Here is a 23,044-nt window from a genome sequence, read left to right on the forward strand (position 1 = left end):
AGATTCAGTTACTTAATTTCATGTAATTCAGACTGCAAATAAAGCATTTTACAGCCTTAGTGTAGAAACATTTATTATAACCGTCATTGTCAGTATACATACAATCAGTTTTCCACTTTCCACAAAGCTTCCATCACATCAGAAGACACGCTTGCTTACTACCGGTGTACCCCGCTTTATTAAGCCGGGTAGTTATGCAATTAAACATGGCCTGGAAAAACATCCTTCTTCATGGGCAGACGTTCAGAATTCTCTCAATGAATCTGTCTTTTTATTTTGTGTAATATTAATATTTCAAAGGCTTTTGCATCTGTCATATCATTGTATGCCTTTGCTTTAAGATAGTCTGTAAATCACTCTTAAACGCTATAAAATTTAAAACGGAGAAAATGTGTGCAAGGTCGCGATGCTTCCACTTGGGGAGGGTGTAGCTCAATGATAGAGTGAGTGCTTAGCACACACGAGGTCCTGGGTTCAATCCCCAGTACCTCCGTTAAAAAAAAAAGAGAGACAAATGTAAGTAAATAAACCTAACTATCCCATTTTTTAAAAAACTTTTTAAAAAGATGCTTTCACTCAAGTTTTGTATGAGTGCTTTAAAATAATCTATCCTGACAAGAGGACGCAGCATCCTGTGCTTTTGCTCATGCTGTTGATTCTCCCAGAAAGGTCTTTTGTCCAAAGCCCACATGTCATTCAAGGCTCAAACCTAACGCGCTCTTTCCCTCTCTGAGTGTTTTATACGTGGCGATGCACCAGGTTTCCAGTCCACTCTGACTGGTCCTACTCTGTGTACCTGCCTCACCTTGTCCATTCTTCCGAGTAGGAGCTTTTCCTGGGTGTCTTCACCTGCTAGGTTAGTTGAAGCTCTTGGTAAAGAGTTGTTTAGGGGAGGGTTGTCAGAACGAGGGTATCTCAGTGAACAGAGTTCAGTTTTCAGTCAACATTTTGAAGTCAGACATGCCTGGTTTTGATTCCCATCTCAATTAGATACCAGCTGTGTGACCTTGGGCAAGTTACTCAACCTCTCTGAGTCTGCTTCTTCATTCTAAAAAGATGCCAATAAAGCATTTGTTAGAAAGTATCAGTGAGAAGAGACTTACCGAGAGGCTGGTACGTAACAGGTTTGAATGTCAGTGACCTTTCTCCCCTGTGTCTGTCTCCTGGGTTATATTAACCATTCCTCACACTCTTGTCCCTCCCTTGTCCACCTACTCTGTTCTCTCCTAACTCCAACCCTGTAGCTCCGACCTGACTCACCCTCCCAGGTGACTGCAAAGACCTACCCTTTGGAGTCTAATCCATTTGAAGTCAGAGTCTGTCTCTCAGTGGATCCGGAGCCTTTGACATGTGACCTGGGTTATTTGAGACTCAGTTTCCTCCATTCTTAAATGAGGATAATAAAACTTAATATCACACAGTGCTGCTCAGAGCATTAGATGAGCAAACCTGTGTGAAGCATCTGGAGCTTTGCCCACAACAAGGTAGATATTCAAGCGTTGAATGAATCAGAGCCGCCATAGAGATTCCATCAACAATTTGGAGCTGGTTTTAGACAGAGATGAAGCCTGAATTAAAAAGAACACCAGAAAATCTGTACTTTCTGTAAATAACATTGAATTAGAGAATTTTGGTTAAGCTGGGGATGTGACATTTTATATCACCAGAATTTAGAGGTTTGAAAACTACAAAGTATTTGCCCAAACCTAAAATTTTGGTGCATTTCCACATGATGGTTAGTTTCTTTGTACGTTCCTCGTCCAGCTGGCTGATACTAAAGCCGAAAATAGTTCTGAGGGTCCCGCCGATGCCCAGAGCATCCTTCTTCACGAGGTCTACTCTGCCTCTCAGCGTAGACGGCTGTTTTTCTAAGACCTTCCCACAGGGCTGTGTCAGAAGAGAAACCACGCTCCCTGGCTCCCACCTCTGGACTAGAGATTGGCAAACTTTTTCCATAAAGGGCTGGATAGAAAGGCTTTGTGGGCCACGTGCAGTCTCTTCTTTGTTGTTCCTGTTCTTTAAATAATCCTTTAAAAATGTAAAAGCCATTCTTTAAGAAAAATAGGCCACAGACCAGACGAGGCCCACAGACAATCGTTTGCCAACTCTAGACCGTTGAAAGGCGTGAGGAATGAAGTGGTTTTGAAACCTTCCTGATGAGCTAATGCCATCCTTTAAGTAAAGGAAAATACACTCACATCAAAAAAAAATTTTTTTTTAAATAAGAACAGTGTGACATTGTAGAGGAGGAAAAAATCTTTGTCACCTCTCTTAGGGTCCCTGGTTGGGTCTGAAAATTAAACCAACAAAGACAGATTGACAGGAGGAAAGCGCACACATTTGATGGAACTTTGACCTGTGCCTGGGAGTCTTCACAAGACCTGAAGAAATGACAGGAAATGTTTATACCTTTTAGACAAAGAAACAATACACTTGTGAAGAATTGACAGGACAAGAGAGTTTGGACTGGAGTAGTAATCGGTGAAGAAATAATCAGGATAATAGGGGTTAGTTAACAAGTTTTGTTTGGGCAGAGTTCTTGGTCCCACATTCTCCATCTCTGGTGGTAAAGAGGATGCACCTTCTCCTGGCGCAAGGAGGGGACCTCTCACGTGGGGTTTCAGGAAGGAAGAAGGGCGAGGTGTGGGGGTCAGAGTGACCTTCCTGTTTCTGCCGGTTTTTTTCAAGATTCCTTCAGCTTCAAATATTTAATATGCCCCGGTGCCGTATTTTGGGGTTAGCGTGTCCTGAACCCCATCAACATGAAGTTAGTACTTTCGCTGCTATGGTACGACTGTATTTTCTAGTCGGGTTTTTAGTCTTTTTTTTAGTGGGACCTCATCTCACTGCTGTTCCCAATGGAAACTGACAAGGAACATAGGAAAGCAGATGGCGCACAGACTGGAGAACCGAAAACCGCAGAAGAAAGAACCGCGTGAAAGAAATATTTAATCATAACATGAAAAACTCGCAGTGGCAACTTTTCCATTATGTTCAGTTTCATTCATTTCTATGCATCCTGGGTACGTGTTTAGAAACAAAGGTCGTACGTTTCCACCTGAATGCCCGTCTCCCATGGGGCTCGCATTTTCTCTGTTGCAGGACTACGATCTGAGCCAGCTCCAGCAGCCTGACACGGTGGAGCCGGACGCCATCAAGCCCGTAGGAATCCGCCGGTTGGATGAGAGACCCATCCACGCCGAGCCCCAGTACCCGGTTCGGTCTGCAGCCCCGCACCCTGGGGACATCGGGGACTTCATTAATGAGGTATGAAGAGAGACTCGCTTTCTTTATAAGGGTGTTTATTTTACGCTCTTAGTGCCATGTAGACCACAACCTGCTTGGAATACAGCTGTGGGGTTCATTAAAACACATTGTTTTCCTTTATCTTGCTGAGACAGCAAATGTGGCTTCAGTAACAGAGAGCAGAGGCGGTAGATTTGATCAACCCAAAAGAGATCTGCCTGTTAATATTCTGCGTTTGTAACTGACATCCATATATATTATCAGTGTTAGCCGCATACTCTCCGAAAGGATTTTCCCCTAGATTACAAGGAATAAATAGGCTAACAACATTATAGTGAATTCTAATTTCATTTATTGGCCCTGGTATCTGTAATAATAGTTTACTTTCATTTTCTTCACTCTGTACCCTTTGAATCCTACAAATAAGGAGAATTCATTGCCTACTCAATGACTGGAGAGAGTTCCAGCAAATGAGATTAGTAGGAACAACAGCTAAATTAAATATTATTTGAGCGATTTAAATACTTGTCTAGTTGAGGAGTTTTAAGAGCTTCTGTAAGAGGCAGCTAATTCTCTATTGAATATAACAGATATGATTTTCACTGTCAAAATTATTGTGGCTTTCTTCTGTTTCATTACTGACCAAGCATTCTGCTACATTTAATCCTTAAGTTTTGAAGTAAAATGACTTACGCTGCTTTTTTTGATCACATCTACGGTTTTACTGCCATTCTCCTATTGAATTTTTATTGTTCGTATCAGAGATTGATACATATCGATACTGATGGTGAATATATGGCTGTACTCATATTCTTTGGCCGTAGCCTCCCATTAAGTATCTCCAAGATCAGAGTCTGGTCTCAGTCCGTTACAAAGTGGAATGCGGCTGTTGTATTTATTGCCTTCAGTCATGTGCTGACAAGACTCATTTCCTGGGCTTCCTTGAAATAGTCATATGTTACGTCTACATAATCTGCCTTCGGTTTTTAGATGGTCCTACAGTTTGTAGAAAAAGCTTTGAAACAGAATTAGCTTATCTGTCTTTACAGATATTCATTACTATCTATTTCTGAAATGCACGCTGCTTTTTGAAGTATCTATTTACTTCGGTTAAATAGGTAACAGGTTTATTTACAGCAGACGTGATTCAAAAGCTCCTGGAAGGCAAAATCAGTGCCGGGAACTCTTTTACGTACAAAAATGTGCCCTGACTTTTCCCTTTTCCAGCTTATTTATATATAGGGCTGGTTAGGGGAATTAGCAGGAATATGTATGTAACTAGACCTTTTTGATATGTAAGAGGGCCTGATGGTGCCACTTCTCATGTAGCTTTCGTCATTATGAGAAGTTGTTTAGTTATCCCCATGGTTATCGGGTTTCAAGACACAGTGAATCTTTTGAACGCAGGTGTAGGAACTGCACTTTTTTAAAGCGGGAATTCTGGCTTCCGTGTCCTTCCACAGAATCTTAACTGAACGTTCCGGCCAGTCCCTGAAGCGGCACTTTCTGTGGGATTCCATCCCATCCTTGACAGTCTTCCCTTCTCAGTGGTAAAGTTCAGGCCCTCGGCGCCACGGATAAGGCTGTTTGTAATCTGATTCCTGTCCTCTGTCCCCACCCATTCCCTTCCTGTGCTGCAGCCCCCCAAACTATTTCTAGCTCCTCAAAAGCATCACGGTTTTAACTCTGACTGAATTCCTGCAAAGCCCTTCCTTCTTGACCACCAGTAAGACACCCATTGAGCCTTCAGATTCAGCCCAGACACCCCCTTCTCTGGGAAGCCCCTTTCTGCCTCTGGGAGGGGGTTACCAAGACGCCTCCCGGTGCTGATCACATGCAAAAAGTGAGGATACTGGTTGCTCTAAGTTGGGTGTTCTGTGAGTTCTTTGTGTTCATGTCTATGGGTGTGTTTTTGTTTTTGCTTTTTTAACGTGCCTGGCTCTTCAGTAGAGCAAGTGAAGTATCTCAGTAATAAGGTCCAGTTACCCAACTAAATGCCACAGTAGGAAGAGAAAGTAGGAATTTCCATCTGGAATCTCCTTTCCCTGAACGAATCTAAAAACAGCACAGGTCCACACAGTCTAAAAGGTGGCTAAAGTCATAACAGACACATGTGAGTATCCACAAGGAAAAGTTTGTTCTGAACAACTGACTTGCAGATTAACTTCTAGAATACAGTCCAATTCATAATTTGAAAATTGTCTGTGTTTGTTCCAAATGGGTCATTTTGAAATCATCCCGAGTTTGGTTTAGGATCATTCATTCAGCAAATAAGTACCGACTATCTGCTGTGTGTACGCCCTGCGCCGGTAGTATGTACAAAAGACAACAGACAGAGCTTTGCTTTGTGTGAATCCCCTGCGCTGCTGCTAGCGCCATCTTTGTACCAGGAGAACATTCCAGGATCGGAGCTCTGACTTTACTGGGCACAGGATGCCCACTGGGTCTGGTTTTTATTTGGTGTTTCAGCTTCATCTCAGGCGCCTCCCCTACCTGCATCTTCCAGGCCAGTGACAGAGACGGCTACTTGTCTCCCCTATCTTAGCTTGTGATTCCACGCCAGGGCCTGTCCCCATGCTGTTCTTCCTGCCTGGAATGTCCTTTGCCCTTTTTTCTAGATATTAGTTAAGTGTTTACCAGCCCACGAAAGGTCAGGCACACAGTAACAGTGGGCTCCATCTCAGTGCGCCTAGGACTCAGCTCCCTCCATTACTCCTTTCTCAAGGTTCCCTTTTGCTTCCCCTCGGGGCCCTCCCATGGTCCAGGGGAAGAGGTGTATCTTCGGGGGGGGACCATTGTGGGGGCACACTGGTTGGTGAGTACATGAATGGACAAAGGGATCGCATTTGGAAATCATTCCTTCAATTTCAATTCTTGAAATTGAATGTGATTGTAAGATAGAGGATGTAGAGGAGAAAGGGGAGCCAAAAACCTGTACCTAGAATTGCCCCACCTTTGGACACAGAAAGAAAGTCTAAGGGGTTTAAGGGGTCACAGAAAACAACTAAAAACAGGGTCCAGGGATGTGATCATCAGTTTTGTGGGAAAGTTGAAAGGGTTCAGACTGTCAAAAGGCCTAAGCCGGAGATAGAGTTCAAACACACCACGTAAATTCCTCCATTTAAGACACCCAGGGAGACATGTTCAGTGTCTTTCTATAACTGGACAGATAAAAATAAATACATGTAAAGTTTTAAAACAATTGAAGGCACTTACAAAGAACTCAAGTACATTTTACAAATACATTTAAACTATAAACAGACTTCTTTATCTCCAGGTTTTGTTTGATTTAGCACAGCACCGAATATTCCAAAGGGACAAGAATATAGTGGTGGTTATAATTGGAGTGTTTTTATAGATGTAAGGCGAAGGTAAGTAAGCGCACGAGAACGTTTTCTGGTTTGTTTCTTTAAATAATGAGTCTCAAAAATGATAACTTATTTCCAGACAGGTAGAGTAAAATGAATCACACATCTTTGAATTTCCACCACAGAATTTCCTTCTGTTTTGAGGTTTTTTAAAGAAGACCTTCAGAAGGTGAAAAGTTGAAATAAAGTCATTTAATCTCAGCCCGGCAGTAGATATTAGCATGCCTCCAGTAACTTTCCTAATCCTGTTTAGTTCTTTTATCGCAGAAATATAAAAACCAAGGGTGTATTTCTGTTAGGAGAATGACTTTTGATTCATTATTTAAAAACTTATGGAAGGTGCTCCTAGAATAACTTGGTTAAAACTACACAGTTTAAGGCTTTTGCCTTCTTTCTCCTATTAATTAAATGTAATATGTTCTTTTTAAAATATCTCTGTCCAGTCTTACAAGAGTTGGATGTTTGAGCTCAAATTTCGGTGCCTCGTGTAATCACTCTGTTACCTTGTACAAGGTCAGAGTCCTTGGATTTAACCTCTTGGATGTCTGGTTTTCTTATTTATGAAAATGGGAGTGATGATAATGGCCCCTCCTTTCAAGATTGCAGTGAGGAGTCAGTCAAGCGATGCGTGTGAAGTGCTTGGTACAGTGCTTGTCAGATAATAAAATCTCTTTACTATCAGTATCATACTAATTATCATTACAACTGATAATCAGGAGTAAAAACTTTCTGCCCTATAATTGTAAATAAAACAAATAAAAACCTCTCCTTCCGCTGCCCGCCCCCCAGAAAGCTGTAAGTAAAGTGACTCTCCCAGAAAGGGACATAATGATGTTGGCATCGGTAAGTCAAAGAATTCCATTGTCATGTGATCATACTGTTATGTCCATGGATATTTTAAACCTAAATCCTAGCTTCTTCTAAAAGGTATAAATAAAAGTATAAACAAGATACTGAGGTAAAATTAAGCCCGGGACAACAGTACAAATTTACCTTCTAGAATACCTGCTGGATGTCCGGCACCGTCTTGGACAGCAGGTTGTGAAATAAATGCAGACCACCTCTGCAGATGGTATGTCATGATTCGGTGTCACCGAAACTCGGCAGTAAAAGTAAAGGAGACCAGAGAGACCGCAGGAATTACTCTCAGTCGTGGCTTGGGGAAAAAGTTCCATGAAGCAGAAGTGACATTTTTAATGGGCTTTAAAGGATGGATGGGTGAACAGGTGGATGGATGGATATTAATCAAATGAAAAATAGGAGATGGGACATTTCAAACAAAGGGAATCACATTTCAGCTAGCAGAAAATAAACATGTAAATAGCAGGAGGCACCCACGAATGTGACATTTTTCAGGCTTGAGAAGGTTTTGGTGAATAATTTAGTGACTGATTCAGCTGTGGTCGCTGGCTTTGAGAACAGTTGAAAGGGAAAAGGTGGGTGGACAGTCTGGGCTCACCGAATGCTCCCCAAAAGGTTTTGGCTTTCTCCTATATGTTACCCCAACATCAGCTATTTGAGTAATGCCTTCTAGTGTTTTCCATGTCTGCAAACTTCATCTATTCTTTACTTAAACTTTTAATCAATTTTTAACTTTTTTTTAATAAAAATAATTGTTTTAAAGTGCCTGTGCTCCATTTAAAAATCACCCTACGTACCTCCAGTGGGGGACTCCTCTCTTACTTTGGAAACACTCCTATAGGTGACGGCAGTTAAAGAATTTTACCTGCAGGTGGGGTGGGTGACATCAAATAATCAAATCAGAAAGAGAAACCAATAGGAGTTCGTAAGAAAGAAGCAGGGAGAGTCCTGGGGACAGGGAGAACAGTGAGAGAGGCTTTTGCTGTGGTCCAGACAGGGTATAATGGTACGCTGAACTAAGGCAGTGCGTTTGAGACAATAGAAGACAATGTAAGGGAATCAGTAGGACCTCTTTCCTCTTACAGCCCTCGTGTGGTCCCGCAGTGAGGAACGTGGGTTTTTATAGTCCCTGTAAAAGCATGTCTCCACCCGTAAAGCACAGGACCAGAAGTCTATAAATACAAGCTCAGCACGAATTCAGCCAGAGCCACAGCTCTTTGATGTTAGAGACAGCTCACTACAGAAAACAGTTCAGATTTATCCAGAGTTCAAGGTCTGCCCGTCCAAGTAAGGGGAAGCAGGCACATACTCCTCTAGACTTAGTCAGACCTAGATGGGGAGAGAGCAGCACATGCAGATAGTTGGTAAATTTGGCAACAGCGTGTCGTACATCGTGTGAAATGGTGTCCACACTTTGCGTAAAGGCATCCCAGAGGGGAGGGCCATAGGCAGTGCACCACCCACGCCGGATTTCTCCTGTACCTTCACTCTGGCTGCCTGCCTGTCTCTGTCCGTTTCTCAGCACTTAACTATGATCTGTTGAGAATTACCAAAATGGTACCCAGAAGTTATAGCACGCCTCGCCCGGAAGAATCATATTTTATCCTCAGGTAAAAATCAGTGCTACGCAAGTGGAAGGGACTTAACGTACTGAACGTTCAGCCTGGGAAGATGGCTTGCCTGAGAATTCTTGAAAAGTTCAGTGGTTTTTGCCCTTTGGTAATTACTGAAACCTGAGACAGTGTCTGATCTCTGACACATAGCACAGTGACCTCTAATGGGTTTTATAGCCTTAGCCTCTTTTAATAAAAAAAGCAAGCAAGCAAGCAAGCAAGCAAGCATAGATTCAAAAACCACCAGGATGATCAGAAAGCCAAGACAGGAGCTAAAAAAAAATTTAAAGAAATATTTTTGAGACTCTCAGTGGTAATTACCAATATCATCAGTGTTCTTACTTGTTTTGTTTTGTTTAAGGGATGAATCGAGTATCTTAGACATTTGAAGAAGAATCTTGGGCCCTTTAACCCACCAGGGAAGACCAGGCAGCTTCTAGCATTTATTCTAAGTCACAGTAAACAGGCCATCGCTTCCATCTCCACTGAATCCAGGCAACTTGATGCCCTGCCATTGACCCTTTGGGTTAATCTTAGTCTTAGCCTTTCCTTCTTTCCAGTTTGGTGCTGACACCATGATCCACATGTCTTCTGTGTTTCAGGATCCAGGCAGAAGGGAGACTGGCACGTGGGGCAGGCCCTTCCCCTGGCCGAGGTGGGGAGAGGAGGAGCTTGGTGGGGGCACGTTAACTAGCACCCTTAAAGGTCTCGCCAAGCCTGACGGTGGGGTGGGGAAGTGAACGGCCCCAGGGTGGCACTTGTGGTAGCGCGGGCATGTGATCCGCCCACGGGGAGAGGACAGTGAACCATCCAGGACGGTAACACCATCCACCACAAACTGGAGTTAGGAGTTTGCAGAAACTGTATTTTGTGGTTTTCAGTCTTAACAGAATTGCCCTATAGCTTTTTCTATAGATATAATCAAGAAAATCCTATCTCAGGTTATTTAGGTTTTGTATCTTGAAGTCTTTCGATGCTTACAGGTGGAAGTAATTTGCTGTACTGTTTCTCACGGGCGTTTCCGGGCTGTCATTAGTGTACCTGAGAAGAGGAGGAGTGGTGCTGAACCAGATGGTTAGGCTGGTTGGTAAGACGGACTCGGGGATGGGAAGGAAGTAGTGTGTACTTTTCTTTTCTGGTTTTTGATTGAAGCCAAGCAGCTGCCATCTTGTTTCTTAAAATAGGATGTCTTTCACATTTGTTTTTCTTTTTTTCAAATTCTGAAGCAAGAATTTTTTTCTCTAAACTTAAAAAAAAAAATGAATAAATAAACTAATATTCCTTGAGCTCTAACAAATGCCAGGCACTGTGGTGAGCCCTTGGGTCCCTTTATTCTGTTTGATCTTCATAGTGATCTTGTTGCCGTGATTACAGTTACCGATGAGGAAACGGAGCTTGTCGAACTTAGCTGAGGTCCTGGTGCTGCGCAGAGCTGAGGTGTGGCCCCGGGGTCTGATCTCTTAACCGCTATACATACTGACTCTCACCTTAATTTTCATGCTCTGTTCCCTCTTCCTCCTCTGTAAACTGGGAAGAATGAATACATGAACACATACTGATTTAAAAGAACACATATATGTATTCATAAAGCACGTGCTGATTGGAAGGATCGATCTAAAAGCAGATAGTCCATCATGTCTTGGATAAATGAAGCCTCTTTTAAGCCCACCAGCATTTAAAAAGCAGAGTTGTGCAAAAAGAGAATGATTGTTTGGACACTAATCTGGGTATATCTTGGGGCACTAGAATGGAACTGGGGAAAAATTAAGAGAAAATGCTAAAAGGACATAGTATTAAATCCTTTAAGTTTTGTAGAGCATGATTATGGATAAGCCACAGAGACATGAGTTCTGTATAAAAAAGCATCTTTTCACAAGACTTAAGATTACAGATAATAATTTCATTGGTTCTTTTTTATTCAATTCTTTTTAAAAGCCACGTATATACTTGCTGTTTTAGATTGGCAGAATCTCCTTTTCCAGATTTGAGTCAAATGGAATGCCACTTCCACCTTGAACTCCCAGCTCTCAGTTCTGGTCTGGATTTTGTTTTCAGCATTCTGATTTTTGCCTAGACTTCATGTTTTTTTTTCCTTACTTATCGTTTATTTCATACTGTAGTCATGCCTGTTACGTTAGATTGTAAGCTTGTTGAGGGCAAGAACCGAATGGCACTCACTTCTCTGTCCCTCTCTTTTCGCAAGTTGCCTGGCATATAAGTCCTGTTAAACGAGTTTGTTGTCCAAATCCTTTGACTCTGATTCTGGATAGACTAGGGTCCACGTGTCACATGATCTCACAGTCCTCTGTATTATTTCAGTGTGACTTACCCACAGGTAATTACTCAAAACGATCTTGCCCAGTGCACTTTTATGCAGATGCCTTACCAGACTTCAGTTAAGATCCTCCCTTCCCAGCTTCAGGCAGGGGGCCATTCATCTCTGCCACCCATCAAACGCACTCCCTAGTTAACCCCTCCCATTGTCTGTGTGTCTGGCCTCACTGGGCTGGACTCTTTACAGAGGAAAGACATCAGTTAGTTTCAGTCTGGTGCTAACCTCAGGCTCTGTGGGGTGAACGTGTTGTGGTCTGCAGGTGGAAACTTACAAACCAGCGTCGGGTCCCGGGGGACCGCTGGTGTCAGCTTGAAGATCTGCAAATCGTGACCCTGTCTCCCTCCCTTCCCTTGCCTCCCAAAATGCAGGGCCTCAAAGCTGCTGACAATGACCCCACGGCTCCGCCCTACGACTCCCTCTTAGTGTTTGACTACGAAGGCAGCGGCTCCACCGCCGGGTCCTTGAGCTCCCTTAATTCTTCAAGTAGTGGCGGCGAGCAGGACTATGACTACCTGAACGACTGGGGGCCGCGCTTCAAGAAACTCGCTGACATGTACGGTGGAGGTGATGACTGAACTTCAGGGCGAACTTGGTTTTTGGACAAGTACAAACAATTTCAACTGATATTCCCAAAAAGCATTCAGAAGCTAGGCTTTAACCTTGTAGTCTACTAGCACAGTGCTTGCTGGAGGCTTTGGCATAGGCTGCGAACCAGTTTGGGCTCAGAGGGAATATCAGTGATCCAATGCTGTTTGGAGAAACACTGAGCTCAGTTACACTTGAATTTTACAGTACAGAAGCACTGGGATTTTATGTGCCTTTTTGTACCTTTTTCAGATTGGAATTAGTTTTCTGTTTAAGGCTTTAATGGTACTGATTTCTGAAACGATAAGGACAAGACAAAATATTTTGTGGTGGGAGCAGTAAGTTCAACCATGATATGCTTCAACACGCTTTTCGTTACATTGCATTTTGCTTTTATTAAAATACAGAATTAAACAGACAAACCAACCACTCATGGGGCGATTTTATTATCTTGGGGGCTGAGACCATGAGATTGGAAAATGTACATTACTTCTAGTTTTAGACTTTAGTTTTGTTTTTTTGTTTTTTTTTTTTCACTAAAATCTTAAAACTTACGCAGCTGGTTGCAAATAAAGGGAGTTTTCATATCACCAATTTGTAGCAAAATTGAATTTTTTCATAAACTAGAATGTTAGACACATTTGGGTCTTAATCCATGTACACTTTTTTTATTTACTGTATTTTTTCCACTTCACTGTAAAAATGATATGTGTACATAATGTTTTATTGGCATAGTCTATGGAGAAGTGCAGAAACTTCAGAACATGTGTATGTATTATTTGAACTCTGGATTCAGGTTTTTTGCATGTTTATATCTTTCGTTATGGATAAAGTATTTACAAAACAAAGTGACATTTGATTCAATTGTTGAGCCGTAGTTAGAATACTCAATTTTTAATTTTTAAATTTTTTTTTATTTTTTATTTTCTTTTTGGTTAGGGGAGGGAGAAAAGTTCCTAGCACAAACGTTTTACATAATTTGTACCAAAAAAAAAAAAAAAAGGAAAGGCAAGAAATGGAAGGGGTGGCCTGACACTGGTGGCACTACTAAGTGTGTGTTTTTAAAAAAAAATGAAAAAAAAAAAAAGCTTTTAAACTGGAGAGACTTCTGACAACAGCTTTGCCTCTGTATTGTGTACCAGAATATAAATGATACACCTCTGACCCCAGCGTTCTGAATAAAATGCTAATTTTGGAACTGGTGACTGGTTTGAACTTTTTCTTTCCTACTTGAGCTGCTTTGAATGTGGCAAAAATCCCAAGTACTGGAGTTGCGTTGAGACCCACAGTAGAAGAGTGTGTATCTGTTCTTGCACTGTTCACCGTTGAAACCCTTACGGGGCAGCCGTGTCCAGTGAGCATCAGAGGGAACCACTGTCAGTCTTCTCAGCACAGAAGAAAGACATCAAGGATGCGGGAAGATGCTGCACTGGAGGTGGTACACGCATCCCATCCTTAACGTCAGTGAACATTGTGTAATTCTTAACATCATTTATGCTTTTATTCTCTTCTGCTCAGGCTTATGGTTACACTGACTCTAACGGGCCTTTTTCACTAGAGCACCAAGTACAAGGAAAACCTTAGTGAAAAGTTGTAGGACTGGCCCTGGAAATGGCAGTGGACTCCAGGAATTCCAGGTGATTCTTTGAAGCCATTGTTTTATGTACCTACTGAAGTATACTTTGGTGTGGCTCCCATTCACGGGCTGAAATGGTTTTTTTCCGGCTTTATTGAGGTATAATGGAAATAAATAAAAATCGTGTCAAGTGTCCAATGTGATGACTTGATGTATGTGTACATTGTGAAATGATTGCCAGTCATGTTAGTTAGCATCTGTCACCCCACGGAGTTTCCTTTTTTGTGTATGTGTGGTGAGCACACTTAAGCTACACACTGTCAACAAATTTCAAGCATACGGCACAGTATTAGCCTGATACAGTCACAGAGGACTAAAAAGGGAAGCTGGTTTACTCAGTTTTGTAAAATGCTTCACGTGTCTTACCAGGAATTCATAAATGAATTTTAAGAAACTTGACAAAATTCTCCCTGCATTTTTTTGTATTCCTCCTGGTCATTATCACACCACATATTCTTACATTGTACACTTTGAAAAAAACTTACACAGCATACCTCTTCTAATTAACTCGATGCTTTTTTTTTTTTGCTTAACCTAAAGATGATTTTACATGAGACAGTAAAATTTACTTTTCTATTGATTCACTCTGTAAGCAATATTTTCTTGTTACTTTTCTAATCATTAAATGCCAGAGCTTGCCTCTGGGAATTTCCATAATGAAACTTACTAAATTTGCTAATTGGAATAGTCTTTTTTTAAATGGAACTTTAGACTGTGCCTCTGTGCTGCTGTGCAGCCAAATGAAAACTGAACTATCTTTTCAAACATCACGGTATTTAAAATTCACAGCACTCAGGTAAACAAACAATTTCAATTACTTTCTTAAGGTTGAGATTCAGTCACAGACTATCTCTGATACACGCAGACCTCATTTTATTGCCCTTTGTTTTACTGTGCTTTACAAATTTTTTTTTTTAAACAAATTGAAGGTTTGTGGCAACCCTGTATGGAGCAAATCTATTGGTGCCACTTTTACAATAGCATTTGCTCACTTCTTGTCTGTGCTAGATTTTGGTAATTCTTTAAATATTTTAAACCCTCCACCAGCAAAAAGATTATTACTCACTGAAGGCTCAGATGATGGTTAGCGGGTTTTTTTTAAACAATAAAGTATGTTTTCATTAAGATATGTGCATTTTTTTAGACATAATGCCATTGCATACTTAATAGATTACAGTACAGTGTAAAGATAACTTTTATATGTACAGAGAAACCAAAAAAAAAATTGTGTGACTTGCTTTATTGCAGCATTTGCTTCACTGAAGTGGTCTGTAACTGAAACCATAGTATCTCTGAGGTATGCTTGTATGTATATAGTAAGCATTATATTAATAATAAGCATTTTATACATACACAATCCTTAAATGTAAACAGTATTTTTCAAAACTTCCCTTTTTTGCAGGAGTGATACATGACTGTGTTTTCTTAATGAAACCACTTTCAAATTAAAAAAAAAACCCAAGAAATAAAAGATAGACGCCCCCTACTCTGATAAAGAAGAACTTCTGTTAGCTGCTTGATGTGTAATTTCTAGCCTTTTCCATAAAAAGCATTTTTACACACACAGTTCTATAAAGATTTTACTTTGTTTTGTTTTCATGATGTGTTTTCTAGAATTTCTCTTTGTCACTAAGAATGTGTCTTAGAAATTTTTCCATATTAGTGTGCATATTTACCTCATTCTTTTTAATTGCTACATAATATACCTTACTATGAACATAGAATTTAACTATTTTCTAAGTATTTGGTTGTTTCCAATTTTTTCACTGCTACAAACAACACTACAATCAGTTAACATCCTCCTCCGTGTCTCTTTGTATGGGAGTATTTCTCTAAATGAGATGCGTGGAGATGGAGTTGTTAGATTAAAGCCTGTGGACAGGAGTTAATTAAATATGGCTGAAATTATAAATGTTTTAATGTTACTTCAAAGTGCCTTTTAGCTGAAAGCCAGCAGCTTCCTTCTTTGGCAAAAGGATTTCATGCTGCTCAAAATAGTAACCACAAATTGTAAGACAAGCTAGCTGAGGCCTGTTTCCTTTTCCTTTGGAAGGTAGCCTTTGAGGCAGGCCACAGTACTAGTTTCAAGAACACTGTAAAAATGCCTATAACCATGTGATGTAATAAAACCTTGAAAACTATATTTATGAACGTGGGCTATGGACCCCATCCAGAAATATGTTTTCCTAGGTCGTGTCTATGATTTGGATTGCTTCTGCAACATTGCCAATAAAAAACTGAAATACAACGTGTTAGAACCTCTGTGAGATGGGTTATTTTCCATGATAAAAAGGTGTGCATTTTAAATTTTAGGGCGACACGGTCAGATTGTCCTAATAAAGACTATACCAATTGACACTCCCCCAACACTACTTAAAATCTACAGCTCCTCATCCTCAGCAGTCTTGGACATTACACACGTTTAAAGGTTTTGCCAGTGTGATAGACAACAGAAGATAACCTCCTGCTAATTATGACTTTCCTGATCACTAATGAGATGGGTTGGTGATTTTTTTTCCTACATTTATTACCCATTTGTCTTTCTTTGAATTGCCTATCTTTATTTCCCGATTGAATTATTTGGCTTTTTCCAAATGATCAGTAAGAACTTGTTACACACATTTTATTTTTCCTGGTCTTCTGCTAATCTTGTAAATTTATCTATGGTATTTTGTGTTGCTGGCAAGATTTTGTTTTCTGTGTTTTCAACTGTACGTTTTTGAGAAGGTCTTCTCACTCCAAATTATAAAATTATTATCCTATGTTGTTTTCTGGGTTTTGTTTGTTTGTTTTGCCCTTATTTAGCTTTTTAATTCTTTTTTTTTTAACATTTTTATTGATTCATAATCATTTTACAGTGTTGTGTCAAATTCCAGTGTTCAGTACAATTTTTCAGTCATACATGGACATTTACACACTCATTGTCACATTTTTTTCTCTGCCTGTCTGTCCTGATCCCTCCCACTGAAGGGGTCTCATGGCACTGGAGGTGCTGCTACCTCTGCTATGAATCCATGTGTCACATCTCATCTCCTTATCACTTAAAGTGTCTGCAGATCCAAAGGTCCAGAGAGAAAGAGAAACTGCCAGGGTCACTCAGGGAGTCAGGAATAGGTGGCAATCAACCTAAGTCTGATTTCCAGTAGAAATTATCCCCTCTCTCTTTCATATGTCTGTCCAGGTAGCTCTTTTCACCTGGCAATTACTTTGTGTGAGATAGAAATATAACTTTTAAAAAAACATCTAGGTACATGGTCTGTTTTCCAAACACCACTTGTTAACCGACTCATGTGAAAGGCCGCCTGTACCATATGCACAGTTCCCATAGAAGTATGTGATCATCTCTAGATCACTTATTCTGTCCTATTGATGATTTACTTAATTCCTGCAAATTACTAAATCTGTATACTAAAATATCATTTCTGACAAGCCACTCCCCCCATGGTTCAAAATTTTCTGTACTCTTTATCTTCCTTCTAGAAAAATTTTTGTCAAGTTCCATAATGACTTTTCTTGGAGATTGTACAGAGCGGTGAAGAGTTAATAGCTTCATTTATTATCCCATCTAATAATCTCTCTCACTTTTCAGATCTCATAGACACTTTCATAGAGTTTCATTAAACATCTTATTTTATTACTCTGTTGTGTAATTTTCATTGTTACCAGTGGGATCTACTTTTGCTGCATTTTTTTTTCAAATGATTCTTTTACTGCTGTATTGTTAATTTATCCACTTTCCTTTTCTTGTTTCTAACTGTCTTATTTTACTGTGTTATTTCTAATGACTTTTTAGTGACTCTCTTGGATTTTTCTGATAATCATTATTGCATTTAATGAGACATTTTTTCCCTCACTCCAAAATCAGTACTTTATTTCCTGTGTAGTGAGTAGTAATGTCAATCATAAGTTTTCATTGTTTCTGTAGTAGGAAGGTTTTGTATATTTTATCATTCTCTATAACATTTACTATAGGTGTAGATATGTTTCATGGTATAGCCAGCTTACTTAGAGATTTTATGAGTGTACCTGATGAATTTTTTAAAGCACGTTTCCTTCATCTGCAAGGATACTAAAACATTAATTCATGAATATAGTGAAATATGTCATTAGATTTTCTAATATTGAATCAAAGTTTTTTGGAATAAACCCTAACTTGGTGATAATGTTTCTCATTTAAAGGGCTGATGAATTTGATTTGCTGCCATTTTACTTAGGACTCTTAAATTACATGTGATCTTTTTGTACTTCCTGTTTTTTGACTATTCTTGCTCATTATTAGTTCTAAATGTATGCTGGTCTCTTATTAGAAGAGACCAGAGAATTAGGAAGATTGACATTTTTTTCTGTGCTCTATAATAATTTATATAAACTGGAATTATCTATCCATAAAAATTTGCTAGACTTCTGCAATTTTGCCATTGTGGGGATAAGTTTTCCCAAGTAGATATTGATGTATTTGGGCATTATGCTTCTTTTTGACCAACTGTCTGTTTTATCTAGCTTTTAAAAAATTTATTGATAGAAAGTGCCATGTAGTATTTTTTAAATGTTTCATATCTGAAGTTATGTGTCCTTTTCTTTTTTCTTTTGCTTTTTTTCCTTTTTCCTTCAGCAGAGTAGCTAAACGTATCTATTTTCTGTTCCGTTTAAAAAATTAGCTTTTAGATTTACTGATACAGAATATTTATTGACTCAGTTATAGGATACACATTTTTCTAAACCTGTTACTTTTGTTCTTCAGGTACCTAGTGTTTTACTTATTTTTAATTTATCAGTTCCTGAGAGAGACTTATTAACATTTCCTACTAGCCTTTTGGATTTCTGTATTTAAGGCCATGTTGATATGTGCTTAAAATTGTTCTGTCCTCTAGTTTGGATTTTAGTTTTTATCAGTGGGAAGTATCTTGCTTGGCAACTTTTAGTGCTTTTGGCCTTAAATTCCATTTCGTCTGTCCTTTATGTAACCATACCTGTCTTCCTTTTTCTGTTTGTTTTGTTTCAGCATTTGCCTGATACAGCTTGGTGCATCTCTTTATTGTTAAGGATTTTTGAGTAATTTTGTCTTTTATATCCTTGTGAACAACGTATAAATTTGTTTAACTTTACTGCCATTTTCAAACAGGCAAAGAGGATTGGCCAAAACATCACCTCAGTCTTAATAAATTTTTGCAATTCACCATCTTTGCAACCAGTAACCTGCATTCATGTATTTTATTTGTGAGGTGACCAGTGAACTGGGCACACAAGGTGACACTCCCACTGATAACTTGCACTGCTCTTCAATGTATTTCCAGGCCAAGGGCCTTGGAAATTGGGGCCAGGCCATTGACCTTGATGGTGCAAAAGCCATCTTTCCCCTTTCATTTTTACCTTGCAGCTTTACAGTTGTTCATTTAAATAGTTTTTCCTCATTGGGAGAGAAAAGCTATCACTTTCATATTCAAAGGAAAACCTGGCAGACCTAATAGAGCCAAACTACCCTGAACTGTCACTTTTTTGATCCATAGGAGACAATAGTGAGGTAATACAAATATAAAATGCCTGATAACTACCATCTGCTCAACAACAAACAAAACCCTTCCTTCTTGGAAAAGATCAGTTGAGTGACCTCTTTTAAGAAGGCATTTGGAGGAAGAAAACAACAAAACTATTTGTCTTTTTCTTGATGTAGCAACTTCAGTCATACTATAGATATTACTTTTTGATTAATCATTCACGTTTCTATAAGGTTGGTCATGAAAGTTCATGTACCACCATTTTTCTCTGTTAACTGGTCTAATGAAGAGTTCAGTGGGTGGAAAAAGAGACAATGCTACAGCAGCTAAAATAAATTTGGGGAGATTATCTGTGGATTTAGAGGAATTCAGATTCCCTTAATTTCTCTTGCAACAAACGATTGTGTTGACTATAGGTACCACTTAAAAGTTTGTGAATATATTTAGTATTTATAACTTATTTTAACAAAATATAAGTCCACGTAAGAATTATGATACTGGTTATTTTAAGTGCCTACTCTTAGGTGGGGAATGGGCTGGGATAAGCAGTTCTCTTAACTTGAAACATTTTTATGAATCAGAAACATGATGATGGACCAATATTTTGAAGGTATTCTGTTACTCTGAATCAATATATATGTTTAACATATTGGATTTATTTATTCAGTTTTTTAAAGTTTAAACGTGTTGACTCAAGGATAATTCTTTAAAGTATATATGTGTTAAGGAATGCATGGTGAAACTTAATTACTAAATGGATACCAGTCCGATTCTACAGTAATTTTTGTCTTGGTCTTTTTCCGCAACCAACGTACTTTGAATAAGAAACCTCAGGTTTAGGAATGTTACCTTTATCTGATACGTTAACACATACATGTGTATCAGTGATAGTTTATGATTCTATTTCAGTTTCTACTTTGTGGGAAGGATAATTTGCATAGTATAATTTTAGAATTTGTTGCCTTTTTTCTAATAGGGTTTTTGATTGTGTGTAATGAAGACATTTAGTGTAGTAATATCCAAATCAGAAGAGAAATATGACTGAGTTGGGTGAGAATATTTTCTAATTGAGTTTATTTCCATTTTAAATGGCTTCTCTGGGGGGCTGCCTGAGACTGTATTTTAATAATGTTTTTCTTGTTTCGTGAAATTGTTTTTATCTTCCTGTTTTGACTCCATCTTGATCGTTAAGTATCAATAAAGGCATCCACAACCACAGACTGAAAGAAACTTCTTTTACTTCAGGGTTTTTCCACCTTCTAGACTTCACATCACTGTGTTAGGATCTCTGTGACCTTCAGAGTAATTCAAATTGATTCAATGCCCTAACTTCCCAGGCCCTATATGAACATTATAAATTGATTTCTTTTGTATTCAGAGAAAATACGGCCCTTAGACATACTGAACTCAACCTGTTGCTCATATGTACCCATAAACGCCTACACACTCAATGACATGGATAAAGTCTAACAATATTGAGTTCTTTCTAAGTGCAAAGACACTGGTCTCGCCACTTGGCATATTGGCTCATTTAATCCTCACGGTAATTACCCTATTCCCTGGCTTCTAATAGACTTATCATTTCTCCCCTACTTTTCCAGTTGTTCCAGTGATGCTTCTAAGATCACGAGCATCATACAATTGTTGAGTGGGTCCCAGCCTGGTGGCGGAGTGCTGTAGTTGTGTTACTGTACCCAAGTTTGGCTGCACATGATTCAAGAATCCAATGTTGGGTACAGGGAAGATAGCTTTACTGAGGAAACCGGCAGTCCTGGGGAGATGATGGACGTATGTCCCAGAGAACCCACTCCCAACTCCCCAGGTTTGGCTCCGAGATTATATAGGGAAAAGAGAAAAGGGTAAACTTCTATTTTCAAAGATGATTGTCTTGATCACATGGTTCCAAGGAGCCACCATGTCTAACTTGTGACTGGAACTTTATCTGATCCATAAATCTCTGATCAGCTAGTCCTCTGGTTCTAATCGGTCTGAGGTCTACGTGTTTGTGGGCAGCACACTGTTGGCTTCTCCACCTGGTGAGGGTTTCAGTATCTGCAAAACAGCTCAGAGGATATGACTCAGAATATTATCTATAGCCCTTGAGGAGGAACTGAAGGCCCTTGACTTTGTTTAATGACTAAACTGTTACTATTTTGTCTTGCTTGACTATTGTCCTTTGTTTCTACATTTTCCCATCTCTCTGATTAAACTTATTCTTTGGAACTCGGGAAGGCCTAGGAGGTTAGAGTTTTTCTACAAACAAGAGGCAGGTGGAGGACATGGAGCGGTCTGTCCGGGGAGGCCCCATCATGTCCTGCTCGATTACAGTTGTGTGAAAACTCCACACTGACGCCTTTTGGTGACAACAATAAAGCACTAACATCAGAATGTCTATGAGTCTATGAGATACATCTTACGGTATGTGAGGTCGCTTTTATTTGCCCCAGTTTCTTTAGATGGAGAAGCCATAGCAGAAGTTCCATGGCTTGTCCACAAACACTCAGCTAGTAAGTGGCAGAATCAAGATTTAAGCCCAACTGTCTGGCTCCTGAGCGCACACTGTCTCTATCACTCGGCGGCGGCAGACAGTGAAGAAACCCAGGGCTGGGTGAACAAAGAGGGAAGAGTCTTGACTGCACACTGTCCTTTCTACGTTTGGTGCGCCACATAGGACTGCCATTTGGGGATGTAACGACAGTCAAATGTCTTTAATTTACGTACCTCAGTTAAAATTTTAAATTAAATTTGACACAACATTGTAAAATGATTACAAATCAATAAAAAATTTTTAAAAAATTTTAAATTAGTTCAACTTACATTTTGAAGATAAATCATATATATTACAAGGAAACACACACATCCTAGGAAACACTGAGCATGTCAGTGAGAACGTACGTGGGAGGAAGGGGAATCAGAGACCTCAGGCTGAGGGGGGACTTTTTTTTTAATTTAATCATTCCCTAGACTCCCTAAGTCCTTTTCTCTAACTGTTTACACCAAGACTGGTACATTCCTGGCATCCTTACTCATCAGTGCCTTCCCCAGTCCCAGGCAGCCAGCCCTGTGCCCTGCGGACCCAGGACCTGGAAAGCTGCCCCACGCATCCTTCCACTCACATCCACTTCCGCCGTCTCTCATTCATACAGGCGAGACCTGCCTGTCATCTCTGCTCCAAACGTTTCATTTTCTAGTTGTAAGCTGAACCAGTCTGGAAATCAAAGTAATATCTCCAGGCTCTGGGGGAGCATTTAGTCTGCTAGCAGAAACTCATTTTCTTCTCAACTAAGGAAGATGAATCTTTTATTCTGTTTCCTTATCCAACGTAGCTGGTTTGTTTTTCTGATATGCTGACTTTTCGCCTGCCAGAACACGGCAACAACCTCAGGAGCCTTCAGGAGAAACGACACTTTCTCAGAAGGCGCAGATCAGTGTGCTTCTCCCTGGGTTCGGATCCTGCTTCTGCCTTTCAATGGCTGCTCATCCTCCAATAATTAGTTTGGTCTCTTGGTGTCCTTGTCTGTAAAATAAGGGTATATCACAGGGCTGTGGGAAGGACAGTGCCTGTGATCTGGATCATAGTAAGCACCTCATAAAAGTTAGCGATTGTTATCTGTTGTCATTAAGACATACCCATAAGTCCTTTCATAATTTACAAAAGAAGATAGTGCTTTCATCCTCAAAAAAGATTTTTCACTTTGACTTTCAATGTCATCTCTTATTTTTTTCCAAAGATCATTAACCAGGTTCAGTCGGAACTTTCATAAGAACTTTAAGATGTTACAATACATATTCTTTTCACCTTTCAATGTATACACTTGCCTTGATAAAAGACTTCATTTTATCTCTTTGGGTTGGAGAAAATCTCAGTGTGAGTTTTTGGCAGTCTAGACTTTAAACTCTGTTAC

General features: G+C 39.7%; 1 protein-coding gene across 1 annotated transcript in view; it reads left to right on the top strand.

Moving 5' to 3' along the window:
• The window catches only part of CDH2 (cadherin 2), a 192,701-nt gene extending 179,491 nt beyond the window's left edge, over positions 1 to 13,210 (top strand). Inside the window, exons 15-16 of the mRNA XM_072949068.1 lie at positions 3,103 to 3,267; positions 11,792 to 13,210. Of these exons, the coding sequence (XP_072805169.1) occupies positions 3,103 to 3,267; positions 11,792 to 11,998 (372 nt within the window). The 3' untranslated portion in view covers positions 11,999 to 13,210. The remainder of the gene's footprint in view (positions 1 to 3,102; positions 3,268 to 11,791) is intronic.
• Positions 13,211 to 23,044: the final 9,834 nt, after the last annotated feature.

This window comes from Vicugna pacos, chromosome 24 (assembly GCF_048564905.1).
Source record: "Vicugna pacos chromosome 24, VicPac4, whole genome shotgun sequence".
Lineage (NCBI taxonomy): Eukaryota > Metazoa > Chordata > Mammalia > Artiodactyla > Camelidae > Vicugna > Vicugna pacos.